Source organism: Anneissia japonica, unplaced genomic scaffold (genome assembly GCF_011630105.1).
Source record: "Anneissia japonica isolate Jap-2015-1 unplaced genomic scaffold, ASM1163010v1 scaffold685_len2926416_cov193, whole genome shotgun sequence".
Taxonomy (NCBI): Eukaryota; Metazoa; Echinodermata; class Crinoidea; order Comatulida; family Comatulidae; genus Anneissia; species Anneissia japonica.
Window position 1 is genome coordinate 1,027,676 of NW_022692922.1, and position 17,160 is coordinate 1,044,835.

The window sequence follows — 17,160 nt, forward strand, 5'->3', positions numbered from 1 at the left end:
AAATTATGTTATTGTAAAGGGTATTTATCTGATGTTGGCGTGTGTTTTGCCAGCACGGAAACAATACAACGTAATGCGGGTAATAGTAAGAAGTGTCGTGTTGTTGATATTCATACCTTGTTGTGTGGCTATTCTTTGGATTGGTAAGAAGGAGAGTGCTAGGCCTAACAGTGGAGATGGCAGGCTTCCTCCCAACTTACCGTCTTCTGATGAGGGCGGACTAAGTCTTGATATAGACCTAGACGGGGACCTAGGCCTAGACGTAGTTTCCGTTTCTAACTTCAGTAGCACTGGGCCTATGCCTAGTAGTAGCAGTACATTCGTAACATTTGCCTATACAAATGAAACAGAACTGATTCACAAACGTTTCGATAGAAGTGTAAAAGATGAAGAAAAGGATGAAATGGCGTATTTAAAAGGAGATGTAATTATCGGAGGCCTCTTCCCTGTCCACATTCCCGATGATGATGTGCTCTGTGGGAAGATACTAACAAAGTCAGGCATGTGGACAGAGAGTATGATATATGCCATCAGTGTTATCAATAAGGATGTAAGTGTGCTGCCAAATACGACGCTTGGATATGAAATCCGAGATGATTGCTCAGATTACACACAAGCTTTACAGGTACAGTATAAGTGTGTTTGTCAGTGGGACATGCATAAGGAGCAAGTTTTTATGAATTACCGTTTGCATGGGGAGCGTTTGACTGGAATTTGTTAGTTCAAATAGAAAAATTTATTGGATTGCTTCTCTCGTCTGCGTAAAAATTTTTGAAATATTGATGCGGGAATAACTTTATTTATTTTTTTATTTATATATTTTTAGTCACATCATTTATTTTAACTGTATAAAAACAACTTTGCAAAAAACAAATGCTCACAAAATAAAGGAATTGGCTCCGAATTTGGCAGCCCATTATTTAAATTGGTTTACTGTCGCTAAAAATAAACAGCTCGCTAAGTGCGGTTAAAAATAGACAACACTGCAGTCCGTCCATAAAAAGACCCGCCCGGTGGGCTGATCAGATTGTTGGTTCACAGCAGCATGAAGACTCACATGTTCCAATGTTGATTGGTTGGGCAAAATCTAACCTACGAAATCAACAAAGAAAGTTTAGGCAGAGGCTGGCCTTGCTCAAGGTAAAGACCAAAGCCTACACCTACTATATACAATTAGAGTGTTCCCTTGACTTTTTGATGCTCAAGTAATGTCTTATTTTTTCACCGGAATATAAGCCTAGTTTTGGATAGGTCATTGAATCACATTGCAGTCGTTCAAATGCAACTCCTGCCCTCATCAATTTTTTTTTTAAAAAGAGTGATAATCTAATAATTTTTTTATGTGCCCTTTCTGTACTACTATTCAACTACAAAAAATGCACCTATTGATGCCACCTGAGAATTCCTATTGAAGAAATAAAAAACAAATAATGCCCAAGTGAAGATTGTTACTTTGCTATAAGAAACTTGAAATTTTCACCTTTCAAGAAAAATAGAGTTGAAGGTTGCATGTATGCAACTTGGCAATAAATTGTCATACCCTTCTGAGATTTTGCAAGACTATGTACCTATTACATTATAATTTGTAAAATTTTAATTACAATCGTTGGGTTATTGCAAATTTATTAACGATATTTACAGATATGTTTTTTACCTCGGAAAAATGTCAGGCATGCATATTGTTGCAAGTATGACATTTTTTAATTTTTTCACATCTGAGGCAATCATATGCTTTATCTAGCTTGTGCATACGTTGTCATTAAGATTATTTATATGAAAACTCGTTGATTTTGCTGTGCCAAACTCCATCAGCTCAAAATAATTTTGTAATTCCATTCCTAGGCAAAATAACGCATCTTCATCGTAGATACATTGTTTTGCCGTGTAATCTGGCAGTTACATTGTTTTACCATGGAACATCACTAGATTTTGGTGCTTAAAGATAGGTGGTGCTATCTCCGAAACCACTTATTGTTGAGACCTGAAATTTTCATATAGGTATTCACAAGGGTTTAATTAATACTCCCAAATGATATTTCGAAATCAACAAAAATGTCAGTTACATGGTTTTGCCTCAGGAAGGCCGTACAGTAAAAGGAAGTGGATATTTGAATTAAAGTGCTACAAGCACTTAAGTGTAATTTAATTTAAGTGTAGTTTATGTTGTACATAACAATAAAGTTATCTTGTTGTAGTGGGCAGCAATTCTGGAGGGCAATACTGTGTGCTAATATTTTTCCTTTTGATTTCGAGAGATTTAATGCACCCATGAAAAGTTTTCTGTTGTATATTGTAGACATGTTGAGGTTAAATGTCAATAGTGAAGTTGAAATGAAAAGTTATTCAGTGAAACTAAATGTCATTTTGCAAAACTAATGTAATTTTTGTTATCTCTTGTCACTACAGCAAACATTAAATTTTATAGACGTTAGTTCTGTGGAAGATTCTGAAACTTGTTCCGGTGAACCTAAAACTATTGGAGTTGTTGGAACTGGCAAAAGTTCCACATCAAAAGCAGTCTCTGATCTACTGAGTAAGTCATTTTAGCGAATGTAAACCGAGGCAATTATTTTCCCTTTTGGTCCGTTGTCTTCAAGACACTGAAAAGAGACTATAGATAATTGATTAGTGACACTTTTGCTTTCGATTTCCTAGTTACCCTCTCACTTAGTCGCTACTTGTTATTTTCAGCTTTATTTAAGATTCCACAAATCAGTTATTCAGCTTCAGCTTCTGAGTTTAGCAACAAGATGCGGTTTCCTTACTTCTTTCGCACGGTCCCATCCGACAAACACCAGGCCCTTGTGATGTCCGAGATTGCAAAGAAATACCAATGGAATCTTGTATCCATCATTTATTCCAATGACAACTATGGTATTGAAGGCCGGCAAGAATTGGAAAAGAACTTGCAGGAGGCCAATATCTGTGTGAGCGAAAGCCTGATTCTTAATGGTGAGAAGACAGCCAAGGAAGTAGTGACAAAATTGAATAATAGCAAAGCGGAGGTGAGTGTAGATTCTTTTGCTGTCTTGGGGTCAAGGGTCATAAGGAATCTAAGTGTGAAGAGGCATTAAGCAAACACTGTTCAATTTCTGACCATTTCTCATTGGTCCCAATTTCTTAATATTGGAAGAATGTGGAAAGTCAATGGTAATTTCAATTTATTTGACCTGGAATAAGGAAATGTAGAGGCATGAGATTGCTCAGTAAAAACCACAGCCTTGAACTACCTGTATGGTTTTATTTAGGGTTTAATTCACAATTACCATCTAGAATCTACAATTCCGCCATCATTATTTTGAAAGGTTGGATTACAATTTATTTGTATGTACTGCATTAGTGAAAGAAAATTCTTCGTTAATAAGCAATTTTTCACGCCACACATTTAGGCTGCTATGATCAAGAGGAAACAGTCATTAAGAAACTGCATGTAGCGATAGCTTTTACTACGAAGGAATGAGAATTCCAAGCTAATGAATGCGCAGACGCAGCTACCAAAGAACGTCTGTGAAATATGTATAAAAACACAGTGAGCATGCGTTGGAAATGCTATGACAGCAAATGAGCATGTGCACTGAGTAAGTGACGTTGTTGAGCCAATAAGGCGTCTCAGGAACCAAACAGCATCTGCGAAGAGGGTATGAAATAGGAATGGGAAAAGTCAAACTCTTTGCGCAACTCAAGCTAACACGATCATGCATGGCTATGAAAATAGGAAGTAATGAGAATTCCGTTCAAAAAGCCTTGGCTATCGAAGGCCTACAGTGCATCATGTAATCGTCAGGGAGAATTGTAATTAAATTATCGCAAACAATAGTTTATTACGTATGCATTGACCATCCGATAAAATATAACCACAGAAACTGATGACACAACCTAGGCTAGGCCTCTCTGGTTAGCTACTAAGTAATAGCCAATTAGTAGTGGCATGCCTAGGCTAAGTCGCATTGTCTCAAAAGGTATGGTGCTGTACGCTGAAGAAGAATAGCATACTTTACAATACATTGAAACCAGATGAAATAATTGATAAGTTATATACTGCAATATCTTTTATTGAGCTGAAAATATTTTTTTTCTCAATTCAGATTATTTTCACTTTCTGTGGGAAGGATTATATTTCGAAAATCCTTGAGGAATCCAAGAAACAGAACATGACTGATAAAACATGGATAGCTTGTGATTCGTGGGCAAAGAACGATCAATTGATTAAAGGATATGAACGTGTTGTGGAAGGAATGCTGGGAGTTCTTCCAATGTCTGATGTTGATGACGATTTTGTGAAGTAAGTTTTCATAATTGTATATTTAATAAAAACTTTCAGTTATAGAAAAACTCAATTGTGATAGTCTTTTACATAAAATCTATTAAAAAGTACAATAAAACTTAGATAAAATATGAAACTGACATCGGATATGCTTGGTTTGATCAAGTTTAAAATGAGGGTTGAGGGACTTTAACACATTTCAAAATTTGTTACTTTATTTAATTTTATGCAGTGTTACTCTTTAAAAATATATTTTGAATAATCTTGATTAGCTAATTATCTTTTACTGTAATTTAATCTTTTTCTTGACAGGTATCTCCTGAGCATTGATCCACTTACTCATGATAACCCATTCTATAAACTCACCTTGGCCCACCATTATAATTGCGCATTTACCAACTCCACAACTAAGCGTTTATGTACCCGTAATGACACCTTCCAGATTGACGTATGGTCAGCATTTATCATGGACGCTGTCTATGCATTTGCATATGCTTTGGATGATATGTATAGAAATAAAGATGGTATGATTTTCAATTGAAACTATGCAACATTAAGATTTTACTTAGCTAATAAGCAGGGGTCCCCTGTCTCTTATACACATCTAGATGTGTATAAGAGACAGAATGCAACTCCTGCCCTCATCAATGCTTTGAAATTTTAAAATTTAGTGGCAAAATGAGGGGGGGGGGAGAGGGGTCCCAAGTTGGAATAATTCACTTTCGGGAGATCTGGCTTAATGAGGAGCATGCTTAACAGATCTTATTTTTTATTTTCTGTACATAGTTATAACCATCGGTGAGAAAAATTGATAATAAACATCCATGAGAAAATTGATAATAAACATAGTAAATACATGCAAATATTATGAATTTGTATGTTTTTCATTGGGAAATTCTTGTTTGAGTGTGGGAGGCAAACTTAATTAGAGTCTTCTTACCAAAAGGTAGTGTAGTCCATAGAGATGGTGCAATGCTGTAGAAAGCTCTATGAGAGGTGGATTTAGCCAGGTTTGTCTTCAGCACTACATGAGTAGTGGCGGCACCAGTTGGGGCAAGGGGGCTTAAGTCCCCCCCCCCCAATTGGACAGCCACAGCCGCCACTGACTCTGAGTATTAACGTACGATATTGATTTATTTGTTGATCTCTTCAAGGAGACTACCAGAGTTATGCTGAATACATAAGGAATGTCTCGTTTAACGGTGTTACCAATCCTAGTTTTAGCTTTGACAGAAATGGAGATCCTCATGCTAGATACAAAATATTGAACTTACAGGTAACTTTCAGTTATTATATTAAAAACTTACAGATACCTTAAATGACTATGTAACTTAAGTAAGTTTCATAATTTAAGGTACATTAACTGGTGTAATTTTGTGATAAGTGATGAATTGTGATATATTTCAAGAGATTCAGCTGGAAATCTGAACCCACAAGCTACAGATAAGTAATCTGGTATCATAACTACTATACCACCAAGCTGTGCTTTGTGGCCAGTGTTGAATTTGCATAGAGTACCATTTTCATATGTAATTTATTTTTTTATAATGCTTATCTGTTAACTTTTGTTTTGGTTGATTGCAGAAAGTTGACAATCAGTGGAAATTTCAGAGAGTATTTGAGTGGATTCCAGACAAGGGGTTCCAGGAGCAACAGACAGAAATCCAATGGAAGAATAATGGTCAGCAACCTGCAGGAAGGTGCTCAAAATCCTGTCCAGCCGGCATGTACCAGAAGGTGGGAAAAGACCTGGCATGCTGCTGGACATGTGAACATTGCCAAGGTAATGGTATTATTTATACATTGAGAAGAGGACAAAGGATATTATGAGGGGATGGTTATAGTAGAGGCTAAGGCATGGGGGTAATCTTATCAGACAAGCAAAAGGAGAGGCTGCTACAATGGGAAGGGGGTGAAGGGATAGGAGCGGAATGTTATAGTAGAGGCGTAGGCATGGGGATAATCTTACCAGACAAGCAAAAGGAGAGGCTGCTACCAACATTGCTTATTGATTGAAGTGAAAAACAAGTTAGTACAAAAGCTAAGTACCATCTAACTATATTGTCAATTTTCTACTACTATAGTTACTTAAAAATTGTTGCTTATTATAAATATGCTTCTTTTTCTTCTGATTTTACAGATAAAACTTACACAACAAAAGCTGGGCAGTCTTATTGCAGTTCGTGTGAGGCTGGATATAGTGTGAATACAGAAAATACGAAGTGCACCTTAAATACAGTTCATTACCTTAAATGGTCGTCTATGGTTACATTTTTTCTCATCTTGTTGGCAGCAGTGGGATTGATGATGGCCTTAGCGTGTCTGACTGTCTTCGTCAGGTATCGCAATACGCCAACGGTCAAGGCTACAAGCACGGAGCTGAGCTATGTGCTGATTATTGGGGTCATGTTCAGCTTCTTGTGCACGTTTTTGTTCTTCGGGGAGCCAACAGATTTCATCTGTAATGCACGCTTAGTAACGATGGGTGTAAGCTTCTCCATTTACGTTGGAGCATTGCTTATGAAGACCAACCGCATTTCAAGAATTTTTAATCGAAAATTATCAGATGGTAGGCCATCGATTTTCCTCAGCATCAAGGTAAGAAATGCGTTTGTTGGAACATTTGAAGGGAAAATAAATCCATTTGCTCATGTCATTATAGCTTGATACACACTAAAAGCAGTTCAGATGACAGCAGTGCATTGTAACTCGTCAATGTGTTCACACTGCTCTAGCTTTAAACTAGTATTACAGTGAAATGTCTATTTTACGTACCCCTTGGTACCAAGGGGTGTTCGTAAGTTGAAAAATTTGTAAACTAGAACAGTTTCCAATATCTAGGCCTGGCTATCCCCTGCCATTAAGCGCCGACAGGCTGACAGGCCTAGTACAAACCGACAGTGCAGCAGCGTGTTCTACCGCGCTAGAACCTAGCTGAATTTACCTTCGATAAAAACCAAATTATTTTAATCGCTGGCATTCTTCCACTTAACAAAATATTATTTTAACTCTCTATTCAAACATCTGTATGTTTAATGGACCTTTCTATCGTGTTCTTTCTAGTTGTTAGATCGCTGAATGGTGTTGTTTACATGTTTTTCGCAATCATATCTAGCATTCACGATGTCAATAAGTTGCTGACCAAACACTCTCGTTCGTTATCGTAAATATGTGCGTTCAATCCAACGACGCTTGCGTTGGTAGTTCATTGTTCTGGTTAGGTGTACTGTGTTATACCAGAAATGGAAGAAAAGATTTAACTGTTAATAAATAAATTCAACAAACTTGATTTTATTAAGAAAAATATACATTATTACTTGGTAAAACAAGCACAATCAGACTTTTTTTACGGTAATAATTGGTTGATGATGAGGTCACCAGGGGCAAAGAACCTTCGTAAAATTGACTTCGTAAAATGAATGTTTTACTGTAATCTCATTTACAGGATAGTTTATCTATCAGTTGACAAATAAAGGTATTAATTTGCTGCTGCAGTCAGGCACTTAATTCAACTTATTTTCTCTATTTCAATTGAAATCACTCTTGTGAATAGTTAATTTATATATACTACTGGGTAGAGATAAGCACGTATAAAGCGTCTTTCCTCAAGAACACTGACAGTGTTCAAATACTGTACCTGAACCTCAAGGGTAAGAACCTGGAGGCCAGGTAACCCCAGATCCAATTGCTCTTATTCCTATTTATAACTGTTTTGAATGGTTATTGTTTTTCTTTGTTTCAGTACCAACTGATGTTTATTGTCGTTATTGTAATGGTACTTGTGATTGTCCAGGGTATGATAATCTACTCATCTCCTTCTAAGCGACAAGAAAACAAAGAAGAAAGTGATACCTACATTCAATGCAAGCATAATACCCTAGCTCCTCTTGCTATTATTGGTAACTGTACTTTATGAATTCTTGGAATTTTTATCATATAAGTAATTCAATACTATATATTATTGAAAGTATAGAATATTAGCATTACATACATAAAATATTGTTTATTTGCAATGATATTTTTATCCATTGAATTGTATGTTCCTCCTTTTTGTATCACCATCCCTCTCTTCAATTTTATTGCAACCCTCACAAGATAAAATGTATCGTCTCCAATAAAAACGAACAAAGTACAAAGCTTGCAAAAAATTTTACAATTTAAACAAAGCGACATTAAAACTGATCAAGTATATCTTTAAAAACAGTAGTCATTAATGCAGTATTAAAAGATTAAGCAATTAATAGAGCTGCGCATAGTACACTATAGGAAAATTATTATACAACGGTTAAATTTAATGCTTGAAAAAATTTCCTGAAGGCCTGCATGGCGCGAAGGAAATTTTCGAATGCATTAAATCTAAGCTAAGTATAATAATTTTCTGCTAGGTATGATGCATGCAGCTCTACTAATTGCCTTTATAAGTCAATCACCATTAGTTTTGATAACCAACTGTTATAGCAGTCATCGGTTGCTATGGTCAGTTGATATGATCAGTATACTGTGTGCTTATTCACATTTATCTGTGTGTATGCGGATTTGTGCTTCTGCAGTACGCATGAATTACATATCAGCAGTACAGTACCGATACGATGAATAATTTTTGTATGGAATTGTGTTAGAAGAACTTGTTTTTTAATGCTATTTTGATAGAAATTAAAAAAAGAAATAAACATTTGTGGCAAAGACAAGCCAAACCAGTCACTCGTCGCAAATCCTATTTCGGAGATAATGGCCAAAACATGGAGGAATGTCAACATTTTTGAAATCTCTTTTATAGCAATTAACGAACCATTATATATCTATTTATCATCCTATGCTGTTATTTTCCCCATTTTCATTGTTAAAACAAAAAATTTCAATGATTTGGTGATGGTTTCTGCCTGAGAACTACCGAAATCATAAACTTTGAAGGCCGATTTCCCAAATATTGTTCTTTAAACAGCTCTATGTTCCAACTCCTGCAACTTTATAATGAAATGTCATATTTAAATGATTCTTTTACCGTTTTATAGCTTTCATTTTACTGTTTAAACCTGTATTAATAACTAAAAATTTATTTTTGCGACGAGTGACTGGTTTGGCTTGTCTTTGCCACATTTCCTAAAGCATTTGAGAGAGAATACAGTAGTCACTTTTTGGTCGGTGCAGACAGGTAAATCGTGCGATGATTTCATAACTAGGCTATGCTACGGCGTAGGACAAGGAGGAGGCTATTGCTGTTTCCTGCCTGGCCATAGGCCTTAATCTAATTTCGTTCCTTGAGTCTGTATAATAGGTCTAGACTATTATTATTAAACGTTCAGTTTGTTAGGGTCGATTGATTCAAGGAATTCCTTAATTGTTCATAGTTACAATTGACTTATAAATTTCATTATTCCACTACACATGTTCAACTGTAAAGTAAATACTTCACCATTACTGTACTGTATTACCATTAAAAGACTCACAGTACACTAATTACAAAGTAGATCTCTTATAGACAATTAGGACTATCACCATTAGAGAGTATGGTATACTGTATACCTAAAGGTGGTCTGTTATTCGAAACATGAAATATATAAATAATATTCTTAATTTTAATTGGATTGCTCAAAACAGCAAAATATTATTTTATTAATTTCAGTTTATAATTTGATCTTGGCATTGCTCTGCGGGTACCAAGCTTTCCGTATTCGCAAGTTACCAGGCCAGTTCAACGACTCAAGATCAATATCATTCACAATTCTCACATGTTGTCTAATCTGGTTCATCTTCTTGGCGTCGATGTTCACAAAGAATGGCTACTCGAAGGCGATCATCTGCAGCATTGGCTTCATTGCCAATGGAATGTCTGCGCTCATTTGCATGTTCTTTCCAAAAGTTTGGATCATCTACATGCGCCCGGAAGAGAACGTGCGCCAGTCCACAATCAATATGAAAAATGCGAGCCGTATCACGATCGTCACTGTGAGTTGGTTGTGTCACGCTTACTAGTTATGTCACCAAGGTAGTGTACGCCATCGCTCTGCACTGCACATGCTTAAAATTTCATTCATTGCTTGAAAATAATCATGTTTTAATCTCATTCAACCAAATCCTTTGTGCATGTAGACCTTAGTTTAGACCATTAGAAAATAGAGTATAACCATTACCATGCATTGTGCTGAATTTTCATGCATTATTCATATGTGACTTGCATAATATTAAATAAATTTGCATGCTCCTTGTATTGAGTTCTTGTAATGTTAACTATATGAAAGTAGTAAGCATTCATGTGATTGTGTGGCACCATGTACTTACAACATATTGTTTAAAGGATGTGCTTAAAGTCATGCTTGTTCCCTTGCAAAATTTATTTTAAATAAAAATAAAAATTTTAAAAAAATTTAAAAAAATTGTGAGGAATAAACAATTTATTATATAAGAAGAAATTTTGACTTTGGAATTCACTTTAAGTCTGTGTTAGAAACCATGCTGTGTAAATAATCATATTTTGTTTGCCTTTTTTTAAATAATTTTTTTATTGTTCTTTTTGTTTGATTATTAATATTGTGGATTTTAAGGTCTTTAAACTCGACCTGCTTCACCTGGGAAGGAAGCTTATCTGCATGGGGTGGCCAGTGGCTATACTTGTGTTGCTTCAGTATTAATGTTATGTGGTGCTGGCACATTAAATCTCTAAAGCAAAAAAAAAGCTTTATCAAAGTAACTGAAAAAAGGAATAGAATAAAATATTCCTTACATACAAATCATTGTTACTTAAACACATATTGAAATGAATAGCAATTTTTATTATGTACTCATTGCTATCTAATATGCACACCGAGTAAATCATTATGAAATTAATAAAAATTTGTATAATATTCTATTCCAGAGAAATGGGACAACTAGCATTAGTGAGAACTCAAGTGCTAACCATAAGGTAGCAGCATTCCCCGAGAAAAAAATGGAAGATTCCTCAACAAGCACTTTGAATATCAGTGAAGGATTGTTGGAAAATTTTATGGAGAAACTATGCAGAAAGGAAGAGGAACTTGTTAAGATGGAAAGAGGTCGGGATGAGGTCGTGGAGCAGGCCAATAAACTTTACAAAGGGCTGGAGGAAATGCAGAAAAGGTCAGCAAGACATCTTTAAAGATATAAAACTACCTGTGTTTATATTATGATTGCCATTACCACATTTCTTGTTGTTTAACTTTTTAAGCCTATAAACTAAACTGTGTTTTAATTTATTTCTAGATCTGAATAGAATGTTTTTATGTTGAATGTAAGAAACTAGGAATTATCACAGAAAAGGTTAAAGGTTACAAATGCAAGCTTATTGATGTGATATTCACTTTTCATCTTCTTATGAATCTCAACCCCTTTGTATCCAGCGTGGCTGCTATCTTTCGGCCCAGCTTACTTTTCTCTTAAACCCCTGCATGAACAAAAGCCTTCTGACCAAACCTACTACCATTTTGAATTGAAACATAGAGAAATTTACCCATGATGCATTTTCTCCATGGGGCATAACTAAACTTTTACCCATCACGCTTTGTTTTTTTCAGACATGACGAACAAATGGCATACTTGTCGGAGGTTTATCGTACCGAACGCCAAGCTTTCCTGGATCTTATGGAAGGCATTGGTCTGAATGAAGCAGACTTGGTGACATTGCTGGAGAGGTCAGCAGTTACTCATGCTAAGAGCTTAGTTGGAGACGAGACAGACAGCTGTGAAAGCTCTGTGATGTGGAAAAATATAGAACGTTATAAATTGGATACTGAAGAAGCAGTGATTGATGGCAAGGTATGTAGCAGTGAGATTACATTTTCTTTACAGTTGACATAGGTCCCTATTAAATACCATATATTTTAGTACTTGAAATTATTGTTCTTGCAAATATATATATTGATTTGAGATTATATAAATTAAAAAGATACAAAACACTGGTCTGTACCATGACCCCCTTCCAAAATTGGTAAAAATGGGGCAAAAGAAAATTGCGTTCAAGTTTAAGTTTGACAGTGCCAATTCCGGCCACCTTGAAATGTCACAGGCATAAAATTTCAAAACTCAGCCCCAACCATGGGGTTGCGGTAGTCTAACCCTCCATCTCTAAAATTCCCTTCCCGGAAGCTTGGATTAGGCGCTTTGGAAACCCACCGTCATGTTTAAATTCCATGGGAAACCACATTAGTACCAACATGTACATTACGGCCCTACCTTAGGGTCAACTACAGGAAGTAAATTAAGGTTATATATTTGGTCCCACATATATAGAGAATGAAATTACTAGATAGAGAAGTGATTAGAAAAAGATTAGGAGACTTAGAAGAGAAGAGAATCTTATAGAAAAGAATTAAAACAAGAAAAGAGACTGAAAGCATTTTTATGTATGATTTATATGATTGATGGTGATTAGAATAAAGAAAAGCAAGAAACTATATAAAGTCTACTGAATATAATTTGATTTCTATCCTCTCATGTTGTCCATTTTACAAGGTCAGTCAAGCCCATTACAACAGTATACTATATTGGGAATGATGACGTCCCGTCTGTTAAATCATACAAGTTTCTCGGTGTAATGCTTAGCTCTGATCTTTCTTGGAGCAAGCACGTTGTTTATGTTATTTCTCGGGCCTCCAAGACTCTTGGACTTATTGCAAGAATTTTGGGTGACCCTAAGGCAATCTTGCATATCGCAATCTGTTTTTTGCTCTTTGCCGTCCCATAATTGAATACGCAGTGCCTGCTTGGCTACCTTATAAAAAATGTCATAATTCAAGCCTTGAAAAATCCAACGTCGTTACACTAGAGCGTACTTTGGCGGGCGGTGGAACGAACGACCTTCTTATTCTGACAGACTTCAGATATATGCTATTCCATCATTCCACGAACGTTTCATGATTCTTCATTTAACTTTTATCATTAATTGTCTCTACATGAAAAATTGTGTTGATGTTACTAATATTCAAGTTAATTGCCGTCATGTTACAACACTTAAGTTTATTGAAAAGTTCGCTCGTACCGATGCTTACAAATTTTCCCCATATATTCATTTTAGAAAACTTTTTAATTCCCTCCCTGAAGAAGTTAGATGCTCCTTGCTTTTCTTGAGCAACTATTTCATTAAACTTGCAAAAATATTTCTCAACGAAAATGTTGAGATTTATTAATTCTGTATGTGCCTGTTTGATCCTGATTTTGCATCGTTGTCACTTGATAATTATGAGATCCCTTGCAATAATATTTTATATTACAATCTTTTAATATTTTATTTTTCCAAATGATATATATTATATCTTTTGTGTTGTTTTCTGTGTGTTGAATGCTGCCTTGGAGAGCCACATGATAGTGGCACTTTTGTGTACTTTTGGTTATCCTGGGTTGGCAGCACTCTTTGTTTTTGTTTCTGTTTTTATTGTCTTTTAATTGTAATTTTGATTGTAATTTTAACACAAAATAAATTTGAATTGAATTGAATTGAATCAACATACAACCCCACTTGACATCCAGTGGCCACAGTCCCCTGATTATTACTCTGGGAGACAATCCATATCTTTTTAAATGGTGTACAAAGCTCTGTCTTTCATGATTGTGTGTCATTATGCTTAGGACCAACAGCTTAGCATCACATTTTAAGGACAAGGTAATAGTATCAAAGACTCAAGAAAAACATCGTTGGCAGGTTTGAACTCTGACCCTCTTGCATAAAGGTTGAAGTTCACTAACTACTAACTAACTAAATCCTTTCCGAGCCACTGGGGCTCATAGGGCTGGAGCTTATCCCCAGTTTCTGCAGTGTGAAGCGGATGAGAGTTGTACCCCACTGGACGGGACACTAGTCCATCGCAGGTTAGTCCCAGCAGTTTACTTGTACCCATTGATACAGCTGGGTGGACTGAAGCAATGTAGCTAAAGTGCCTTGCCCAAGGACACAAGCGAATCTGCACAGCAGAGACTCGTAACCCCGACCTTACGATTGAAAATTCCGAACCTCAACCGCTGCGCCAAACTTGAAGTTCAAGTTTTCTTTATTTTCACATACAAATACAAATATACTTTAATTTTTTGTCAAGGTTTAGAATGAATAACTACTGTAAGAATATCAAATAGGAGAGGCAAGTCTACTTCGTGAATACTTACCTGGATAAACCGACTAATTGCCTATTCTTTCTCTCTCGAGAAACACCCCTTGAAAATAATAGAACAGTCGACCCCTGGCGCCAAGCACAAGCGGCCCCGCAATCATGCAACTTCCTCATTCTTTTTCGATCGTTCGAAAGTTACACCGTGTTACGGAGTTCTCTATAGAAGTTGAACCTTGGAATTTTATTATCTTGGATTTTATTATCTTGGATTTTTATTGTTTGCTGTGGATATTGTGTACTGTCGCCATGGCTGGCAAGTCGGAATGAAATACACTGTTTCAATACAATGTTCGCTGGTGTATAATTCGAAGTGCAGTGGAAGTAGATTCTTATCTGTTTATTCCCTCACACTTAAGGATGAGTTTTTACCTATGTCCTTTGGAACAGCATTTTATCTAGGTCCCTCATCACAGGTGTATAAGTGCCAGGAATAAATATAATTTGTACAATATTACTATCAACAACATGGCAGATGTGTTTTATAGCTATTTTGAGGGTGATTCAGTGAAATCCATAGAGAAAGAATGCTGAAGGACATTATCATTATAATGAAGTGTATATCAGTTCAGTATAATGATAGCAATAATAATATGTTAGATTTAGCTCTGCATATTTAATATGAATGCTTCACACTATCACACTGGTAATTAGATTGACTGAAGAACACATACTCAGCTCCCTTTGGAATATCCATAATGTTCAGTTAATAATCAATGCATTGGCATTTCAAACAGTTGCAGTATACCCTCTTGGTTGGAGACAGTCCAACAAAGTGATAAAGGTTGTGTTCATGCAGCACTTCCATAGGCGATAATCTTAAGCGTGTTTCATTGTAGCCTGGGGTGTTCATACTTCTTATACATTGTTATCGCCTAAAAAACGCAATAATTATAGTGTATTAAACCTAGTTGTCCAACATTGTTATTGTACTTTACCTCCACAAAGGCCTAAAATAAAGAGGTTACATGTTCCAAATAGTACAAATCAGTTAGAATTTTATCATAGATGACACCTTTAATAAATCAACATTATGCTAGAATTTAGTAAAATTATTGATATGCCTTTTTTGCCTTTATAATTGTTGCCACAATTATACAAGGTCTGTGGTGATTTAGTGTTTGCTGGTGGTGTGTAAAATAAAATTTAATGAAAATATGTTTTCTGTTTCCAAGGCAACAGATGTGCTGAGACCAATATCAAGAATGATGGAGAGGAGTAACAAGTATCGGCAGACGGTGCAAGATCTGAGCAAGGAGCGGCAACATCTCAAACACACAATGTATGTCAACTTTCATAAAATTAGTATGATAATAATAGTAAATAAGGTTTGCGTGACAATAACATAATTTTGATAATTATTATTAAATTCTGATTGGCTATAATATAATGTTGATAATTTTTTTTTTTAGGTTTAAATTGATAAACTTTATTGACATTCACTTGATCTCTAAAAATATTAAACTACGAGACCAAGTTCATATACAAACCATTTAGACCTTTAAACTACTAAAATCCTTAAATTGATCACCAGCAAATTTAGGTCTATGCAAAAGAAGATAGGAAAGGTGTTATTTATGCATCCATTAATCGGCGAGAACATTTTCCATTAAGTTTTCAATTGTAAGCTAATAAATATAGAGAGTAGCAATCCAGATATGATCTTTTTTGGCAAGTTCTTTAGTGCAAATCAGGTTGCATGTATTGAGGAGACTTTTTCAAAGCATTGGAACAGGACTTCAAACTAATGGGCATTCCTGATGCTCATTAATTTTTATTTTTATTGTTCTCAAATCATTTTTATATTGTTTGTGCATATTCAGCATCGAATAAATTCAATCAATCCATTAATCTATGTAGATAAACTAGTAAAATCCAAGAGTTTAGATTTTTTTAATGATAAAGAAGATCGTAAAAAAAGTCACCAAGCTAACACAATCCAATTTCACTAAAAGCAAATGCCTTATACACCCAGTGCCACTAAAGCTAAATCCCCATCAATGTTGGCACCAGCATGAGGTTCTGAGGACCTTTGGCGCTGCCACGGAGTCCCACGCTTGCTGCTGCCACGAAATCATGAAATTAAGCAATCTGTATTTATCAACTCAATCACTGTACTTTTTAAATTGCAACACAACATTTTTATGACCACTGTATAGGATCCCTAGCAAAAATCTGAAGTCTTGCTCTAATACTTTTTGACCTTGCACACATATTTTTAATTTGTCAATAAAATGTTTTAGTTAAACTCTCCTTCTTTGACAGCATACAGCAACTGAATGGCACAATGCATGATGAGGAGGTTGAGGAAGAGGAGGAAGGAGAATTATCAGAGATTAGCACCGAGGAGGAGGGGGAGGGGGAAGTGGACAAGGAGGAGGGAGAGGTGGACAAGGAGGTAGCCTCTGAGATGAATCCAATCAGACATTCCTGGCTTCTTTATGTTGAACATGAATCTAATGTTTGAGTAGACTTACCTTATATTTTTATATTTAACATATTTAGATATCAGATGAATCAAGTGTATACACCAGTAAGGCACCAAAATATATCCGCTTACATAAACAAATACTGTATATTGTGATAGACTCCACTTTGAAATAGTTTGTACTTGTAAATGTGTAATGTAATTTAGCGTAATGTAATTAAGTCTCAAAGTGCTTGAAGTGTGGACTAGCTCATACAGTAACGTCCTTCTCCTCTAATGGTCAATTTGTGGTCACTTAGTCACTTGTCTATCCACAACAGGGGCTGTATGGACCAGTACACCACACACACATATAT

General features: G+C 35.7%; 1 protein-coding gene across 1 annotated transcript; it reads left to right on the forward strand.

Annotated features, from left to right (window-relative positions):
- Positions 1 to 4: 4 nt before the first annotated feature.
- On the forward strand, positions 5 to 17,154 carry LOC117100499 (metabotropic glutamate receptor 2-like). The gene is made up of 14 exons (XM_033240218.1): positions 5 to 625; positions 2,407 to 2,533; positions 2,692 to 3,005; positions 4,086 to 4,282; positions 4,577 to 4,788; positions 5,419 to 5,540; positions 5,849 to 6,047; positions 6,405 to 6,862; positions 8,007 to 8,163; positions 9,888 to 10,210; positions 11,118 to 11,359; positions 11,794 to 12,034; positions 15,552 to 15,658; positions 16,642 to 17,154. Exons 1-14 carry the CDS (start codon positions 32 to 34, stop codon positions 16,841 to 16,843), a joined length of 3,495 nt encoding a protein of 1,164 aa, XP_033096109.1. The 5' UTR covers positions 5 to 31; the 3' UTR covers positions 16,844 to 17,154.
- Positions 17,155 to 17,160: the final 6 nt, after the last annotated feature.

Coding starts and splice junctions, on each gene's coding strand:
- LOC117100499 (XM_033240218.1), top strand. CDS start 32: ATGTTGGCGTGTGTTTTGCCAGCACGGAAACAATACAACGTAATGCGG. Junction 2,534..2,691: donor AGCAGTCTCTGATCTACTGA/GTAAGTCATTTT, acceptor TGTTATTTTCAG/CTTTATTTAAGATTCCACAA. Junction 8,164..9,887: donor AGCTCCTCTTGCTATTATTG/GTAACTGTACTT, acceptor TATTAATTTCAG/TTTATAATTTGATCTTGGCA.